This window comes from Squalius cephalus (genome assembly GCF_949319135.1).
Source record: "Squalius cephalus genome assembly, chromosome: 20".
Lineage (NCBI taxonomy): Eukaryota > Metazoa > Chordata > Actinopteri > Cypriniformes > Leuciscidae > Squalius > Squalius cephalus.
Genome location: NC_137141.1, coordinates 28,101,033 through 28,120,116, shown reverse-complemented (window position 1 = coordinate 28,120,116; position 19,084 = coordinate 28,101,033). Strand labels below are relative to the sequence as shown.

At 37.1% G+C, this 19,084-nt stretch overlaps 1 protein-coding gene across 2 annotated transcripts in view; it reads left to right on the top strand.

Annotated features, from left to right (window-relative positions):
* The window catches only part of rps6ka5 (ribosomal protein S6 kinase, polypeptide 5), a 38,881-nt gene extending 20,211 nt beyond the window's left edge, over positions 1-18,670 (top strand). The window contains exons 11-16 of one of the 2 annotated variants that reach the window (XR_013819413.1): positions 1,552-1,722; positions 2,052-2,243; positions 4,220-4,379; positions 4,480-4,643; positions 5,041-10,569; positions 18,652-18,670. Coding sequence is in view for 1 of the 2 variants with exons in the window: in XM_079853423.1 (XP_079709549.1) it covers positions 1,552-1,722; positions 2,052-2,243; positions 4,220-4,379; positions 4,480-4,643; positions 5,041-5,316 (963 nt within the window). In the remaining variant the exon portion in view is untranslated. Of the gene's footprint in view, positions 1-1,551; positions 1,723-2,051; positions 2,244-4,219; positions 4,380-4,479; positions 4,644-5,040; positions 10,837-18,651 lie in introns of those variants that run through there. The other variant, XM_079853423.1, reaches the window with a different exon arrangement.
* Positions 18,671-19,084: the final 414 nt, after the last annotated feature.

Below are 19,084 nucleotides of genomic sequence, written 5' to 3'. Positions count from 1 at the left end.
AGGCGTTTAGTGTGTGTGTGTGTGTGTGTGTGTGTGTGTGTGTATTTCAGTGTGTGCCAGACATCCTGATCCATGGTTCTATTCATTAGTATGATAAGACAGAGTCAGTTGGGCTCCTCTTCAGATCTGTGAAAGTGTGTATGTGTGTGCGTGCCCACTTGCCAATTGGAGGTTATCAACCCCCACGCTCTGTACCCAGTGCCGTGCCCCAGATGAAAAGCAGAGCCGCCCTGCCCGGTCAGGGTCTTTGTTCCTCTATACCAGAGATAATGAGAGACATTAGCTTGCTCTTTTTCATTTGCCTCTCTTTTTTTCTTCTGTGCACACACACTTGCACACTCATACACTCTTTTCTATCTCATCCCACCCCCATACAGCACCCAAACACTTGTTCTGCCGTTCACTTATTCACACTCATTCAGCGTATAATGAGACTGAAGCCCATTTTAAAAATCATCCTAAATCTGAACCTTTGCCAAACTGATTTATTTTCCAGTCCTTCAAAGGCATCATTCCCTCTGACTACCTGTCATTAAATGTACATCTGTGCCAGGATAGAAGGATTTGCACTTCATAATAACTATCTGTCAGTTTTGTGTAATTGCGATCATATACCATTCCATGTGGTTATTCTTGCAAATGGTGTGTTTCCCTGTGCTCACTAATTTTATATTTGGACTCTTGCCTCTAGCAGTCTCTTAGGCAGAATGATAGTAGAAAGCAGGGTCAGAAATTAACTTTTATATTAAGGGCCAATATTTGTCCCCTGCATTTGATTTCAGGTCATTTTTTTACCTTTGTAAAGGTAGTTTTTATGATTACCTCATTGAATGTATCTGTGTTTTTTATGTCAAATACTTATATTTAACCAATTTTTTTCAGTTTATACTATAGGTCAGAGGTTCAACTCAACTCTAATTTTAGCTCCAATCTTATTCAAACTCACCTGCTTATAATTTTCTAGTATTTATGAAGATGGTGTGTTCGATTTGAAGCGCACTGCGAAGTAAATCTCGTTTAAATTCTGAATTACAATTCAGTCAGTGAACATACTGAACAAAACTCAGGTGTTTTCAGTGGATTTCTTGTTTACTGGTGAGTAATCTAAATGCATCTGATTGGCCGTCGCATTCATACGCTCAACAGAAGTGTGTGCGATTGGTTATAATTCTTAACAGTGCAAAAAATGTGTAAATGAAATGTTTTAAGCAATGTGAGCAGATCTGAATGAAATGCTGCAATTAATACTTTTCATTCATTTTCATACTTGAGTTGTGACAGTTGTAATAGATTTAGTTTAATTGTGCAGGGGCAATTTTTGCCAATTATATATATTATGTTTTGTTCATTTTGGTGGCAAACCCCCTTAATTTCCAACCCTGGTAGAAAGTGTCAGGAAACTGTTGGAAGGAGAGGAGAAATGTGATCAGGATTGCTCACATGAGCACCAAGGATTCAACTTTCTGGATCACATGGATAAACCACTGCAGCATGGCTCTGAATTACTTGAGCTCTCTAATATGGTGAATTTATGTTTGTGTGTTTGTATAGCTACACGCATATCTTGTTCTGGAGCTCTTGCGAGGTGGAGAGCTGCTGGAGAGGATCAGAAGAAAGCAGCACTTCAGCGAGACGGAGGCCAGTCGTATCATGCGCAGACTGGTGTCTGCCGTCAGCCACATGCATGATGTTGGCGTGGTGCACAGGGACCTCAAACCAGAGGTACAGCACGCCACAACACATCCACTGTCATTATCGTAGATATACAACCCACATGTCACAGCGCACTCTAGGCCGAGGAGCCCCAAAGTGCAGTTTACATCATAGTCAGGCCTCATAGTTGACAAGTCTTGCTTAATTAAAAGGATATGTTTTCAAGAAACATCTGCATTAAGTTTATGCTACTCAATATTGCTTGTGTTTCAGTTTGGTGAACAGTGAATTAGTAAATGTTTATATTGGTAAACTAATAATGAGGTTGTACTGCTTGAGGTTTTATTTTTCTGAATGTGTAATGGAGATGTTCTTCAGTTTCTCTTTTCTCTTCGTAGAATTTGCTCTTTACTGACGACACTGAGAATTCAGAGATAAAAGTTATTGACTTTGGCTTTGCACGCCTCAAACCCCCTGACAATCAGCTCCTGAAGACTCCCTGCTTCACTCTTCAGTACGCCGCACCAGAAATCCTGAAATACGATGGTTACGATGAGTCCTGTGACCTCTGGAGTTTAGGAGTCATTTTGGTAGGGCCAGTATTCACATTGTAATTGTCTTGCTGGTATAGTGTTTAATGTATGGGCACTAGGAACAGATTTGTAGACAATTGACAGCAAGGAAGCCCACTAGGGTTTGTCTGAAACAGTTGTGTTCATTATAGATTGCTTCTGTGATGACGTATTTTTGTAGGCCAACCCGGAAGTTTGCATCACCCTGGTTCTCTTACCAAAAATCCAGTAGGATTTTTCTATTGGCTTTTAGATTAATGAAGAAAATGAGTTCTGTGACCAACAAAAGTTTATGATTCTTACACATCTTGTTCATCATTATAATCTTGACTAATGAACACGCATTTAAAAAAAAAAAATTGTTAAATTTGCTAAAATGCCAACCCATTTCTTGGTTTTGGCCTACAAAAATCATGTCATCCCTGCAGCGAGGGCAAGTAATCCCTGGGGCAAGTAATACATGTGACCCACACCACTCTGCTTTAGGTCATTTGGAAGTATCTCCTTGTTCAGGCTTTTTAATGGAAATAAAATTTCGAATGGTGAAGATATACGAGTGCTTCTGTATACACAAGCTTTTATCCTGCTTCATGTAGATAACTTACTCATTTTGGATATGAATCCATGTCTTGCTGTTTCTGACACTTATTCAGTTGAACACCAACCAATATAAACAAACTGTCAAGCCCTTTTCCAAACAGCTTAGCATTGCTGATTGGAGTCATCACAGCTACCCTTAAGCGGAAGATTTCAGCCAGAACTTCATTAAGAGAAAGATGAGAGGAGATAGCGAGATGAGCCTGGGGGAGATGTCCATAGCTGAGTTATTTTTGTGGGTCCATTTCTGCCTCGCTCTTTATTGAGGAGCAGGACCTGACTGGGGGGGGAGAACAGAGTAGTGCAGCAGAGTTTGACATGATGATCTCTGATAGGCTGTGAGCTTAAAGACCCTGGAGCTCTGCGCAGCACGTAGAGAGACGAGAGCTTATTTAGCTGTGTACATGTTCTCTATTTTATTTCACTTTCCTAACAATAAAATCTTAATAATGTATTTTTTATCTCCAATATAATTATAGTGCACATTGATCAACTTCTGTTGTTTTTAAAGTGCTGTGCTGTTCTCAAATACAGACAAATAGAAGAACGCACATTACATCTATCTAGCACACAATGACTTTTGCAATGTCTAGCAAAAACAAATAAGTCTTAAGACACATTTTAAACATGCTGATGATGGGGGAGGACCCAGCGGACTGTGATAGGCTATTTTATGACCGAACACGGAAGGCACATTACCTTTAAACATTAAGTGCCACCAAGTGAAGGGCAGCTGGTTGGGACGTTTAAGAGACCTGTATGTGTGATTTCAGATTGGCAATAGCTCTAAGCTGGAAGAGGCAACTCTTCGAAACAGCTTTAATATGCTTGCGAAATTTAAGGGCTTAATCAAACAAAACCTTTTGGTTATGTAGATGACGATGATGTGTGCTGTCCAGGAACTACAAATGAAAATGGCCTTTGGCTAATTCTGGCACATTTACAGTAATCGTATGTGCGCGGTCCCTGCTGAATATAAATAAATAAATAAATAAGTGATGTAAACTGATATAAAACTGAATGATTTATAATGTAAACACTGTCTTGTTCTTTTCTTTTATTAATCAGTGATAGGTTTTAGCCATCCTACATTATACATCATCCTGCCTATCAAAAAGGATTTAAGTTGATTGGATAAAGAAAAGTATTTACAGTCAGTTATGGAGGACTATTCTCCTCCATATCAACAGTTGGTATTTGGAAAATAAATTAGGTCACTTTTTTCATTTCATGTTTACTTCAAAAGTTAGATACAGCTCTGTATCGTAAGCATAACTATGAAGTTTTTTTTTTTAATGAAGCCAAAGAGAAGCATAAATGAAGAAAATTAAATTGGTCCTAAGATAGAACCTTGAGGTATCTCGCATTAAGGTGCTCTTGTATGCTTTTTGTTGCAGTACACCATGCTATCTGGCCAGGTCCCATTTCAGTGTCAGGAGAAGAGTCTAACGCACACCAGTGCAGAGGAGATCATGAGGAAAATCAAACAAGGAGACTTCTCTTTTGAAGGTGAAGCCTGGAGGAATGTGTCCAACCAGGCCAAGGATCTGATACAAGGTGAGATACAGCAAGATATGTTTAGAGACCATTGGGTAGGTTAAATAGGAATACATTTGTTAAAACTAAAATGTGAATGTATGGCCTACTCATGGTACAGAGCTGCTGACAGTGGACCCTAACAAGCGGATAAAGATGTGCGGCCTGCGCTATAATGCCTGGCTACAGGACGACAGCCAGCTCTCCTCCAACCCTCTTATGACCCCTGACATCCTGGGATCTTCTACCAGATCAGTGCACTCTTGTTTCAAAGCCACCTTCAATGTAAGAAAAATGGAAAGAGGCTAAAAAATAAATATTACAACATACTATAAAAGAGTAGATGGGTGTGGATAAATGTTAATGATAAATACATAATTTATTTGGCATACAGCAAAAAATATATTTTGGCTGTTTTGTTTGGGGGGGGGGAATAGTGTTCAGAATAAAGCTTGAATCTTTTTTTACATGCAATTTACAGAACATGCTGACAATGCAGAGTAGGACATTTGGATAAGTGCTTAACTTGTTTTTTTTTTTTTTTTTTTTACTGTTTAATACATTTCCTGTTTTAATTTGAAAAAGTAATAAAATAACAATAAATTATTATACAGTAAGCTTTGTATATTATAACTGTAATTCTGGCAGATACTGATATGGTCATCCATTTTTTCTTCCCCAGGCCTTTAATAAGTGTAAGCGGGAGGGATTCCGACTTCAGACGGTTGACAAGGCTCCTTTGGCCAAACGCAGGAAGATGAAGAAGACCAGCACCAGCACAGAGACCCGCAGCAGCTCTAGCGAGAGCACGCACTCCTCTTCCTCTTCCTCCCAGTCTCAGGATAAGACGCCACCGGGCGGAGAGACGGCCATCATTCCCCAGGCCTCCGTGAGCACGCCTTTCACTCTGGGCCCTGATGATGAGCCTTCTCAGGGTGAACTCCAGCTTACAGAGTGATAGGACATAACTTTCCCACTGTCTCATTCTTTCTCCTCACACTCTGGAAAGGCTGTACAACTCCAGAATTTGCATGTGGGGACCAACTCAAATCCATCATTAGCAATAGATGCACACCATGAGCACTGAAGACCGAGCTGGAGTGAACTTCTGGCTCAAGTTCTGCATGGCTGAATATCACTGCATCAAGTCCAGTGTCTCAAACACGAGAGAGAAGTTCACTTTGAGGAGCATCGAGACCTTCCACTGATGGAGAAAGAAGAAAAGCCGGCTTGTGCAGTGTCCTGACAGACCAGGCGCTTTGCTTTAGGCAAAAAAGATAAGGAATATGTATTTTAAATAAATATATAAATAGAATTTATTTAAAAGAAGATTTATTGTTTATACAGACTTCTCTCAAATTTGGTATATAATAGAAATTTGGTATATTTGACAAACTGGTATATACCAAATACAACAGCTCCATTTGTGCTGGGAGCTTTATGGTGTTGATTCACATATTTAACTTTAATCTTTGACTTCTTCCAAAAGATTTTACTGAAGTAGCAACAACTAGGTGTAATAGTGTCTGTGTAAAACTCTTGTTTATGGGCAAGGTAAAAGAGACCGTTTGTTTCACATTTATGTTTTATTTGAATTTTCTGTTGAGATACCTTCCTCAGGTTATTTATTTGTTCTTATAAACTTGAGCTCATTTCTAAAGAGTTAAAGACAAAGCCACTGGGTGAAGGTGCGATCACATTTACCCTTGCTCTGTGAAATTTTGTCGCTGAAATCCAATTTTGTATTTGGTTCAAGCTGTCACACAGATTTTCAGCATTGACCAACAAGAAACTGCTTGGTTTGAAAGTGACTTCTGTATGAGCGTTTCTTCGTGCATCGATACACTATTGACAGTGGACAATGGAACAATGTTTTTTGCTGAAATTTCGCTAATGTGACACGCCCTAAAAGAGAAAACACTAGAGGTGTTGACTTGGACGTTGGATTTCGTTACTCAAGGTTTTATGCTTGAGTATAAGATTAGGCTGAGCATGAATCTGGGGATAGCTGTTTAAAGTCAACATGAATTCAGAATAGACCCATTTTAAATTAATGCACCTGGTTCTATTGTGAACGATTCTTTGGTGCATGTTATTACAAAGAAGAAAAAAAAGTTTTCATAGTTTAATAAAACTTTAATAACTCTTGCTTCCTCTGCAATGACTTTTCTATTCCAGTAACATCACTTAGGTTATCCAGGCTAAATGGCTATTTAGCCGTAGATTTAGCAGACTCACTTTTGATCTGGCTGTATTCTGGTTTGTATCACTGCCTACTTTTCATGATCCAATCAATACCTGATGGATAATCTAATTTCTTGAAAAAGCGGTATATTAGAGGAAGTACAATGGGTTGCAATTCACGTAGACTTTAAACTATTCGTCTGCAAAGTCTAATGACACGCTTATCTTATGCTTATCTAATGACACCACATTTTAGCCTGAAATGAAGTGAAATGCCAGAAGACATCTGTGGTTTCCTGTTTGATGGTGGCACGTTGTGTTTTTTGGCTCTGTGTTAGTTCAAAACAGGCTGTGGTAGAGCCTGTGGTGTTTAAAACGATGCGCTTGCGTTTTTTCATGTTTGCATCGTCTGTTTCACAAGCCGTGAAGTTTTTGTGACACTGAGCTGAAATCTTATAGTACTCAAGTCTGGACAAGATCAGATATTTTCAGGAGCATTTAAACAGCCTGGACTCGGACTCGAATGAGCTGGTCTTGACTAGTCATAGAAAATATGGTAATTTGAGTGTGAGTCCAAACTCTTAAAAATAAGTTCCAAAAGGGAGTTTTCACACAATGCCATTGAAGAACCATTTTGGGTTCCCTAAAGAACCTTTCATTGCTCTTTTCCACCAGAATAGTTCGCGTTCTCTAAGCTAGAGCATTTCTCGGCCAGGCGAACTGGAGCCTGTCGCAAACTGGCCACGTGTTTCCACAGACCTGAGGAACAAACAGTGATGTAATGCTGTTAATTGTTGTTTACCTGACTATAAACAGTCTCAAATCAAACAGTGTGCATCCTGATGTTTGTACAGGCAGTGCGGCACTTCTGTTTTGCTGTTCACAGTACCGGTAGTGCTTTTAGTGTATCGGCAGCTTGCATAAATTCCTGGTACTATCATCTGTCCTTTTTGGAGATATATTGAAACGATTCACTCGCTCTCTCGCACGTGGGGTCTCTCTTGCGTGCAAAGTTTTATTTATTTAGGTATAAAGACCTATGTAGTGCAACAATATTACATTGCTCATGAGATTGCCATAGAGAGTGACAGCTATTCTTCGCCACAGCTCCCTGGCTCTGTTCGAGACTAGCAGGTTTTTAGAGCCGGAGTTGAACCGATCTTGAATGAAATGGTTCAAGAATGGACAAAGGCCGGGAACCCGCACCGGAACCGTGCCGGTGGAAAAGTATGAAGAACCTTTTTCCACTATAAAGAACTTCTTGCACAATGGAAAGTTTCTAAGGATGTTAAAGGTTCTTCATGGAACCATGGATACCAACAAAGAACCTTTACTTTTAAAGCTGTGTCCCAATTGAGAGGCTGCATCCTTCAAAGGACACAGACTTCAAAGGCCACTCCTCCGAAGGCCGCAAAGGTCCGACTGAGCGTTGTTAAATGAGACGGTCTAGCCTACGGAGGATTGTTCTTGTCACCTAACAACTGTGACAGCTGCCATTGAAGAGCGGCAGTAACGTTAGTTCTGGACTTTTTTGAAAGTTATATTTAACTGTCTGAAAACAAAGCAAGGTTCACAACCACAACACGTCTAAATATTTTCACCTTGGTCCATTTCTGAACATAATAAAGAGTAAAAACTATAAAAAATCGCATCTTAGATGAACCATCTGAACTGCTTTATATAATTATTTTGGTATTTTAACATTTGCATTCGAGTAAGTTGAAACCTAATACTTGCATTTAACAGTGTAATCCGGCAATTTCTCTCCAAAAAGTCCTGTTGTTATCAGCACGCAATGAATTTTGATGTAGGCTAGGGCTAGGCAGCAAAGGATTCATGTGTTGTATCATTCATTGCTCGTGAAACGAAGGACTCATTTTGAGGCCACATACGAAGGAGTCTTCGAACTTTGGCATGCCGCTGTGATGCAATCGATCTTTGAATGCGCCGTGTACAACACTGCTGAGCTGATTATATGGTTCTCTGTGTTTGAGTAGATTGTATTTTCTATTCGGTGGTGGCGTTCTATAGTTGAAAAGGAATGGTTTTATCTTTGGCCCAAAAGGACCATCTTTATTATTCAGAGCATTATTCTACAATTCCTTCATATCTTGCTAGCTCTACAAAACTATTTGAAAGCCACTTGAACTATACATTGCTATGCAAAGTTATTTTCTTCCTTTCTTATGTTTGTCTCTGTTCATATCCTGAAAGACCTTTATGCATTAGAAAATAATGAATATAAACGGTGCCTCATCATCAGGGCGAACATAACTGCCATCTTTAGGGACAGTCGTAAGGCTCTGGTCTCTAAGTAAATCATGCATTCCACTTCTTGTGCACTAACCGAGACAAGACATCATATTGAGTGTTTAAATGGCGAGGGCTGGATCAGGACCCAGCGGCGGGTACGCATACATGCACGCACGCACAGAATCAAACACACACAAACTGGTGCTCCTGCCCACTCGAACCCGGGCAAAGGACAAGAGCAATAAGAACAGCAGGAGCTCGGCTCACTTTCATGTGGCTGAAAGCTGCCACATTTGGCCTCTTCCCCATCACTGTTCTCCCTGAAGCTCCCTCATTACTGCCTCCTCTTTTTGTTTGGGTGTATTAATAGAACAAGAATGATGGGAGGCCGAGAGAGTCCTACATTGAACTCTCCTCTGGGAGTGAAGCTTTATTTGATGATTTGCTGTGCTGCTGTTTGTCCCACCGGCTCTCTGTGTCCAATTGCTCAAACATGGAGCTTGCTTTACGGTTTGATAAGTTTTTAGGGGTTTTTGTTTTAGCTTGTTTTAGCTGTTATGAGATTAAAGGCCAGACGTGGTTTTTTTCGTTTAGCGTTTCTAAAAGCGTAGTGAGCATGTTGTGAGCTTAAACTGAACTCGCTCCTTTGAACTGTGCACTTCGTTTTTGTTGCTCTATTTTAGTGCTCTTGTAAATTGTGTTGTCTGGTTGTGAAATGTAGCCCTGTGCGCTTGTATCTGTGATAGCGGCGGTTGTGGGCGGCTCATCTGCTCGTGGATGTGAGGTGATTTGACTTTTTAAACTCCACCTTGTTTTTTTAAGGGGTTGTGGATTTGAAGAGTTGATGCTGGAATGGAAATGGATTTTTTTAATTGCATGGAAACTTGTTCCCACTCTGTTTCATGATATATTTAGTAGAATTACCTTGTTTTAGAGGTCGCTATGCTTTTGCTGTAAAAATTCTTGAAATGTCATGTAACCCACCTTAATACAACTTTTTACATTCTTTCTGAAATACCAGTTGGTTTAAATAAGATTTAAAAAAAGAAAAGAAAAGAAATTAATACTTGTATTCAGAAGTTCATCAAAAGTGAAAGTAACGCATTTATAATGCTGCATTTTGTTCATTAAAATAATCCTGAAATAATGGTTTCTACAAAAATTTTAACCAGCACAACTCTAGACATTATTATTAATGTTCCAAATCAGTATATTAGAATGATTTCTGAAGGATCATGTGACACTGAAGACTGAAGTAATGATTCTGAAAATCCAGCTTTACCATCACGGGAATAAATTATATTTTAAAATATTTTAAAGGGGCTTTATGTAGAATTCAGAAATCCTTGTTATTAGCGACACGGGTGGCTGTTAAGTGAATTGCAGCCAGCAACTTATTGCTCTTGCTCGTGCTAGCACTGTCTCGTGCACATGTAACGTAAACGTGCAAGAGAATGAACGTGGTTCAAGGCCTCGCCCTCGATATTTGCTCACGAACTTTATCATTCTCCACTTAGAAGTAAAAAAAAGTTGGAAATACCTTTGCAGCGATATACTGTTAACAACATCCAGACTCGTCCACGCTGCTGAGAGCGACGGTTAACGTTAGATGAAAATATAAATATGTGCTGCGAGTTTTCCTCTCAGTAACAAAATAAACGCACAACAAAAATGACAGCGGTGAGAAAACAGCAGTTAAGAAAACTTCTGATCATAGCCATGTGGATTTATTTGGACTAGCTTTGCAATTCATGGCATCATGTCAACAGATGAGGTAGGCCTAATTCAATTTACACCGTTATGATAGTTTGATTATAAAGCCTATATTTGAGACTTTTCTATAGACCTGACTGTGCGAGACTTTAGTTTGAATTAATCACTTTTCTTTACATGACACATTGCAGTGCAAAATGGCTCTTTCTGCATTATCCTGAACATTAAATACATTAATTTCATCTGTCGTTTAACGGAAGAGAGGCTCTCTTGAACGGGCTTAAACATCACATCCTTTTAATTTTAAAAAACGTCGGAGTCCTTCACACACACAAAAAAAACCAACAACAACAGTAACGTTATACAGGATTTCATAGAAGTCTGTGGAATATCTCTTTTTTTTATTATTATTATTTAAAAATTTTCGTTACAAGCTGTTCACACATTGGCAATAAAAACGCAATTAATACATGAAACTCATAAAAATAGTCCCTTTAAAGACTGCTGTCCGTAACTGTTGGCGCTCTAGCGGTTAATAATCAGAACTGCATGCGTCTTGCGGAAGAATTGTAGCCGGATCTACTTCTCTCTGTTAATGTCAATAGACTGAAAGGTACTGGGCTACTCCGCAGTAGTACGACCCGAACCAGTCTAAAATAGTCCGAATATAAACATTTATTATAGGTGTACTGTAGTGATTCAGGATAAGACAAAAACACGGTTTGGAAAATGGATTCATGATGTGCTCGCTCATCAAAAGTTATTTTGAATTGTAACAATATTTCACAATATTACAGTATTTTTATTTTTTGCTGTATTTTAATGCAACTTTGGTGAGGATAAGAGATTTCTTTGAATTAAAAAATATATACTGACCCCAGACTTTTGAACGGTAGTGTATGCAGCATTATTGTCTGTATGCCTGTTATTGTCTTTTTGGCTAATGTGACCAGACAAACAATTTCATTTTGGATAGTTTGTTGGTCTTGACACAAAGCTTTTAGTCTAATACTTTGAAGTTACATTAAATCACAGGCATTTATTCAGTATTGGAAATCATTTAACAAACACTGAAAATGGATTATGTGAAAATGAAATGAACTCAGATTGTACACTGTTTTGATGTATTGTTTCCAGCTCCGGCCACTTTCCTGTAGCCTGTATTTTTATTCTAAAAGCATCTGTGCATATCAATGCCTTGTCTCCGCTCCTGAATCTATAGACAAGGGGGTTTATAATTGAATGATTTACATATCCGTTTTATTTTTACCAAAGACATTTGTAGCAGTGACATTTTTTTCAACATACACTGAGCTTTAATTTTCTTTGTGGTAAAGTCTTTAAAAATATGTTGGTTTGGTTAGGTTCTTGTCCATGCGCTTCCTTCCTCCAGCATTTCCTGCTGTGAAACACATTTATAAATGATGTTTGTTGTAAGAGTCATATTAAGAAGCATAGATAACTAGCACAATCCCAGACTTTACTTTTTTTTTTTTTTTTTTTTGTTCCGTCTGATGTAGAAATGGACCAGGTAGGCCTACTTTCATTGCACTTTCCACAAAGCCACCTAAAAGCATTGTGCAACCAAAAAGCATAATACAAATTGTACATCATATGTTCCTGCTGTTTACGGGCTTATGTGTTTGATAGTGTAACTGCCGATGTACATTTGGTGTCGCAACAAATTCAGATATTGTGATCGTGATGATCTAAAATTTAATGTTTTTCAAAGATGCTTATTTGTAAAATATGTATTTTTGCTGTTTATTGTCCAGTTGTTGCATTAAATCGCGAAGGGAATTTTGAGTAAATCGATTTATAGAGAATTTTCACAGGCTGTTTTCCTACTAGTGTAAAACCAAACGCTGCCAACAAGCGGCGCTGTTTACACAGATTTAGATAGCTTGTTTGCATCGATGGCCGTTTCTGAGGAAATAATTTTTTTATTATGGGATGTATAGAAGAGCTTTCCTGTCTTTAAACTCTGTACTAGTCCTCACTGTGCAAATTGTTTAATGTTTAGGCATTACATGAAGACTGATTTGAACATGAGAGCTAATGGATTATCACAAATGCATTTTTTTAGCTAACTAGCTGGGCTAGAGTTTTACTCTCATTAATTTATTTAATCTGAATTATTATTGAGCTATAATGCTTAAAAGCACCAAAAATAGTCCTATTTATAGTGAGTTGTAATGCTATGTATGTGTTTTGTAAGTGATAAGCCATATACTAGGCTACTTCACCACACACAGTATGACACTGAACCCTGTTGTTGTGTCCAGTGCTTTGTTTTTAAGATGATATACTTTTAGAATACACAATATACATGAAAAGGTCATATTTTCAACGATTGTGTGGTTATATTAGTCCATTATGTTGATACAAATGCGAGTTGGAGTGTCTTGCGTGAGTGTTTTAGTCTCAGATGAGTTGAATCAGCTCATGTTTCTGACTGATGTCAGAAAGTGTGCTCCTTTTATTAACTGGTCTTGTTAGCAACTGTTTTCCCATTTGTTTTGTGATTCAAAATATGTCTGAGGTGGTTGTTAAAAAAATAAGGGCTTAAAGTTTTATTGAACAAAGAGTAATATAATTTAAATTGTCACAAAATGGAATAAAACCTCTAAATTCACAAAATGCTTGTGTATTTATTCTGTGTTTTTGTATAAATATTTTTCTATATTTTCAGTTTGTATTATGTTCTCAGTGTTGGCTACAATATTAATTCATATATTCTCAGTATTATCCAATGTGTGCAGATTTTAATTGACTTTTTTAGTATTGAATTTATTAAGCCTTTGATTTTAATGTTTGATTTAGTTGTAAGTAAATATACAATTTTGTGTAAGAAATGGCAAAAATAAAGCAAAATTCATGTTTCATATTTTCTGAATTATGTTTTAATGTTGAATAATTATTGTAATTTTGTGATATGTTACAATATAATCTTGATATTCCCAAACTCTTTGTTTACTTAGATTATTATATATGCAATTATATATATGTATATATATATATATATATATATATATATAGACCTATATTAGTTTGGGGGTCAAAATTATGTTTTTAATATCTAAAGCACAAAATGATAATTACATTTATCAAAAGTACAACATGAAATTTGCCTGAAATATTTTTTGCTATTTATATATATTTTACTATTTACTATTATTTCACTATTTACTATTATTATATTTTTCTATGTCTGAGTAGTAAGAGTTTGGTGATTGAGATTTTCTGTCTAAAATGCTGATCTTTGGGGGATTAATTATCCCCCAAAAAGTTATGATAAATTTCATTAACCATACCAGAGTGACTTCATTTACACACACACACACACACACACACACACACACACACACACACACACACACACACACACACACACACACACACACACACATATATATATATATATATATATATATATATATATTTATATATATATGTTGCACAGTTGCAATCAAAAAGCACAATATCATTAAGGGGGAATAAAATGTTTGAGAGCAACTGAGAAAAACCTTCAATTTATTGCCGAAGACCTGCAAGATGACCTGATGAAAGGATGATAGGAGGAAATTTTATGAAAACAATTCAACAAAGGCAAAGTTGATGATAAAAAAAATAAAAATCTAATTGGCCCTAAACATTCGTGTTAAAAATTATTTAACCCCCAAATGTCAAATTTTGTGCAGGACATTTTCTTTTATAACCTCCAATCCCTGTAAGAGCATATAGAAGCTTCAGTCACCTCTCTACTGCAATCTCGGCCCATTCCTCACTTAAAAAAGCTTCCAGATGTCCTTCACACAGTCAAGATGTCCGCTTCCTGCAACAGCAAAGCACCCCTATTAGAAGACTGGAGCATGTTTGACCATGGAGACAGTGTTCTTCTGCTCATAAGCTTTGTCTTTTTTGGACCAGACATGATCCATGGGTCCAAGAAGTTCCAGTTTGGTCACATCCCTCCATAAAACATTCTTCCAGAACTCCACAGGTCTATCCAAATGAATATTAGCATATTCAAGTCGACCTTTTATGTTCTTCTTGGTCAAGAGTGGCATTCGGCAAGATGTCCCAACACGAAGGCCATGCTTGTCTAAGTGTTCTTCTTATACTCTACATTGAAATGTTTTTTCTTCTTTCCATCAGATTATCTTGCAGGTCTTTGGGAGTAAATCGAAGGTTTTTCTCAGTTGCTCTGATCAAACATTTAATTCCCCTTAATGATATTGTGCTTTTTCTTCAAAACCATCAATGGTTTTCTGGTACAACAAATGTTTAAACTTATGAATAATGCTGCCAGCTGTGTCTCTAGGAACTTTTAGTGCCTTGGTAATCTTATAGCTATAGACTTTCTAATGTAATAAAACAATTTGTTCTCTATAGCTTTTGTGAGATCTCTTTTTACTTGGCCATATTTGGTTGAATAATTTTGATTGCAACTGTATATATACGCACATAAAAGTATGTTAAATAATCAGACCATGGCATTAATATTGTTTCCTCCAACAAGAAACTCTTGAAAAAAAAAATCAATAAAGATCAATATTTCACCAAAAAAATGTATCCCAATTTTACTAGATTCAAAAGCACAGGTCCATCATTTTGTGTGTTGATTTGAGCACAGATTGGCGTATCTTAGTCAAGAACTCCAAAACGCAATGAACGAAAAAGAGGGCAGAAAGAGCTTTGGGTCTAAAGTGGGAGGTGTTGAGGAGTCAATGGCGGGAAATACGGGATTTCTGCACGGGACCCACGTCTCCTATTGTCTCCCTTAAATTTTGACCAGGCTGCCCTGGCGAGCAGTGATGGGACTTTTTCTTTTCTTCTCCACCTCAGTCCTCCTGTCTTCGCCCGGCATTCCACTGGGCCACCAGAGAAGCTGCTTTAGAGACGGGCTGCTCGCTCTTGGGTGGCCTCTTGTGCAGGGGGCTGCAAAGGGGAGGAGACGATGTCTTATTAATTGACTGGGTGTCTTGGAAGAAGTGTAGGAATTTGGCTGCGGGAGAAAAAGGAGAGGAAGGACTGCCTCGCAGCTTAGCCTGGACCTCCTACTCAATCATAAATGTCAACTAGATATTTACATTTTCTGAGGAAAAAAAATGGAAGCAGTGATAGAAAGTCAATGCCACAATACTATAGTGTTGTGGATGGTTGCTAGGGTGTTGCTAAATATATTGCTTTATATCCAAAATGCTTTGTTAGGGGAAAATCACATAGAAAAAGGGTTTCCCTTACCGAAAAGTACTGTGACAGTACCGTGGTACAGTGATGGTATCAGATGCTAATGAATGACATAATGAGTGTACACATTAAAAAAGGTAAAATTTTCTGAAAATCTAGTTTAAATCACGTGCCAAGTTCTTAGAAATACTCTTTGTATTCTTGTGGCTTTTTTTTTTTACTTAACTTAAATGGAAAACCTACGGATGAATGAAAATCAAATATACCATTTCCTACAAACGTTTAAGGGTTTCCTGTGTGTTTCTGCATGTTGATTGCAACTTTTCTTTAAATTTGGCTTACAAATTTGGCTTTTCAAATGGTCATAATATTTTAACAAAGCTGATTTAATGTATTTATATATATACAGTATATATATATATATATATATAATATATATATATATAATTATGAAAGACAATGCCAAACTACTCAAAAAGGTTTTCTTTTCATGAATTTCATTCTTTTAATGAAACTATTTTCTTCATTATGATATCTGTATGTACATTGCCGTTCAAAAGTTTGGGGTTTGTTAGATTTAAACTGATCAAAATAAGATGCTGTTTCTTTTGAGCTTTTAATTCATCAAATACTCCTGAAACAACTTTCCACAAGAATATTAAGCAGCACAACTGTTTTCAACATTGATAATAATAAGAAATGTTTCTTGAGTACCAAATCAACATATTAAAATTATTTCTGAAGGATCATATGATACTGAAAAAGTACTAGAGTAATTATGCTGAACATTCAGCTTTCTCAGGAATAAATTACATTTTGAAATATACTTAAAAAAAAAAAAAAATTGTGTAATAATTTTTCACAATATCACTGTTTTTACAATATTTTTGATCAAATAAATGCAGCCTCGGTGAACATAAAAATGTTTTTAAATTTTTTTAAAAAAAAATCTCCCAACCCCAAAATTTTTAACAGTCGTGTGTGTATTCAACATCAATACATGCTCATCATAGAAATGTGTTCAAATCATTGTATGTATGAGTTTCATTTGTTAATGAATTTTTGAATAAAGTTGTAGATCCAGACCATTAAACTATTTCCATGATTAATCTGTACACTGAACATGTCAAAACACCCCATAATGGTATTTTTAATGTTGTTCAAAACCATAACCCTATAGTGAAGCTCGCTTTACAATAGTTTGGGTTTTCTACATGCACTGATTTTGACTATCAACCTTAAAGAAATGAGACAGCTGCTGTCATTAACCTTCCTTGTATATGGCAAGTGGAATTTGAAAAGAAGCAGCAGAGGTTTTGGCGTAGCGGGCTGTGGGAAAGGCCCGTTCAGGTTGGAGTGCTCCTGGAGGATCTGAATGGGCCTGCTGTGGCTGAGTGTGTCAGTGGGATGTGATTGAGTGGGAACTTCTCAGGGTACGGCAGGAGGGGCAGACGAGGGGGAGGTGTGTAGAAGTGTAGTAGCTACCAATGTGGTCTCCCCCCTCCCCAACCTTTACCATCAGTGACCAGAGCCGTAATCCCATTACATGTGTCCCCATTAGCTCCGACGGGAGCCTCTATTGTCTCCTTGTGAGTCGGTCGGAGTCACCGTCCAGGCCTTGCCATGTTTGCTCTGGCTTCCCACACCCAGCTGTCCCCATGGCAATCCCACACACACAAACGTGGGTCGCAGGGTGAGGAGTGAGGTGAAGCGGCGCTCAGCAAGAGTTTGAGCTCATAGAAACTGAGCATTTCTGTGCCTTTTACCTATATGTAATGGATAATATCGAAGAATTGTGAGGCCACTCTGTCAGAGATTATGATAATGACCAGCTAATGATCCCATTTCTAACACAGAAAATAAAATGAAATATATTAAAAATTGTGTTTTGATACTAATGGAGCTAACTTGAAATTATTCAATCAAGAGCTATGTAGGAAATTCCCTGAAGGAAAATCGTACAGTTCAGTGATCATTATACATGTATATGGTATCAAAATGTTCTGTTAATTCATTTGAGGCCTAGTAATGCCATGATATTCTTTAAGATTTGAGTACTACGTAATTACATGTAAGGGACAACTGGCCATTTTATTATATTCATATAAGGGACAACTGGACAACTAACATTCAAAATAAATGAATAAAGGTTCAAAGGTTTATTTTTTTAATTTAATAAATTATACATACACTGCCATTCAAATGTTTAGGGTCAGTAAGATTTTTATTTTAAAGAAATTAGTCATTTTATTCAGCAAGGACAAATTAAATTGATCAAAAGTGACACTATAATTTTTTTAATAAATGCTGTGCTTTTCAGTTTTATCAGAGAATTCTGAAAAAAAGTGTCATTGTTTCAACAAAACAGTTTAAACAGCACAACTTTTTCAACGTTGATAATATTAGGAACATTTTCTTGAACACCAACTCAGAATTCTAGAAAAAAAATTCTGAAGGATCATGTGACACTTCAGTTTTGTCATCACAGGAATATTACATTTTAAAATATATTCAAATAGAAAACTATATTGTAATAACATTTCAGAATATGACTGTTTTTACTGTATTTTTGATGAAATAATTGCAGCTTTGGTGAGCATAAGAGAATTATTTCAAAAACACTAAAAAACTTTTCAACAAAATTTTGAGACATATATTTACATTTATGCATTTAGCAGATGCTTTTATCCAAAACGACTTGCAAAAGAGGAACAAAGCATTCATCAAAGAGCCAACAATCGTTGTTGTGCACAATACCTGGTTAATTAGGCAATTATATTAGGAACCAGCTAGAGAAGAGAAGATTTAATAAAATAAATGTTTATATAATACTGTGGATAATGGGAATACGTTAATCTTATATCATGGAACTGCACAGTATAGGATATTGCTAATGAAGAAAGTGAAGTTTGTAGATGTTTTGAGTGCGTCGTCTCTGTCCACCATACAGATCCATCATGTGGTTGATGGAAAGCTGGACAGACAAAGCTGACCCAGGCCTGGTCACCACAACCCCCCTGTGACTTCAGCACAAAGCCTGCTCTCATGCAGACACACACAGCAACAGCTCTAAAAGTATCTATAAATTCTGATATTGCTTTCTCTTTCCTTACTATAGATAAATATCAACAGAATCTTTAATGAAATTTAGCCCATTGCTCTTTGTGTGCATGTGTTTGACTTTTCAGAGCAGTGTAAATCTTTTGCTCCTTCACCTTCTCTTTATGTCTCTGTGCATGTGGATTTGAGTGTCTACCCAATTAGAATATATTAGCTGTGTAATTTGAGGTCAACCATTTCACTGATCCATGCTATGCATTTGAATGAAATTCATTTGTGTGGACTCGAGTGTTGTTTTAAGGAATCTGGCCCTCTGGAGCACA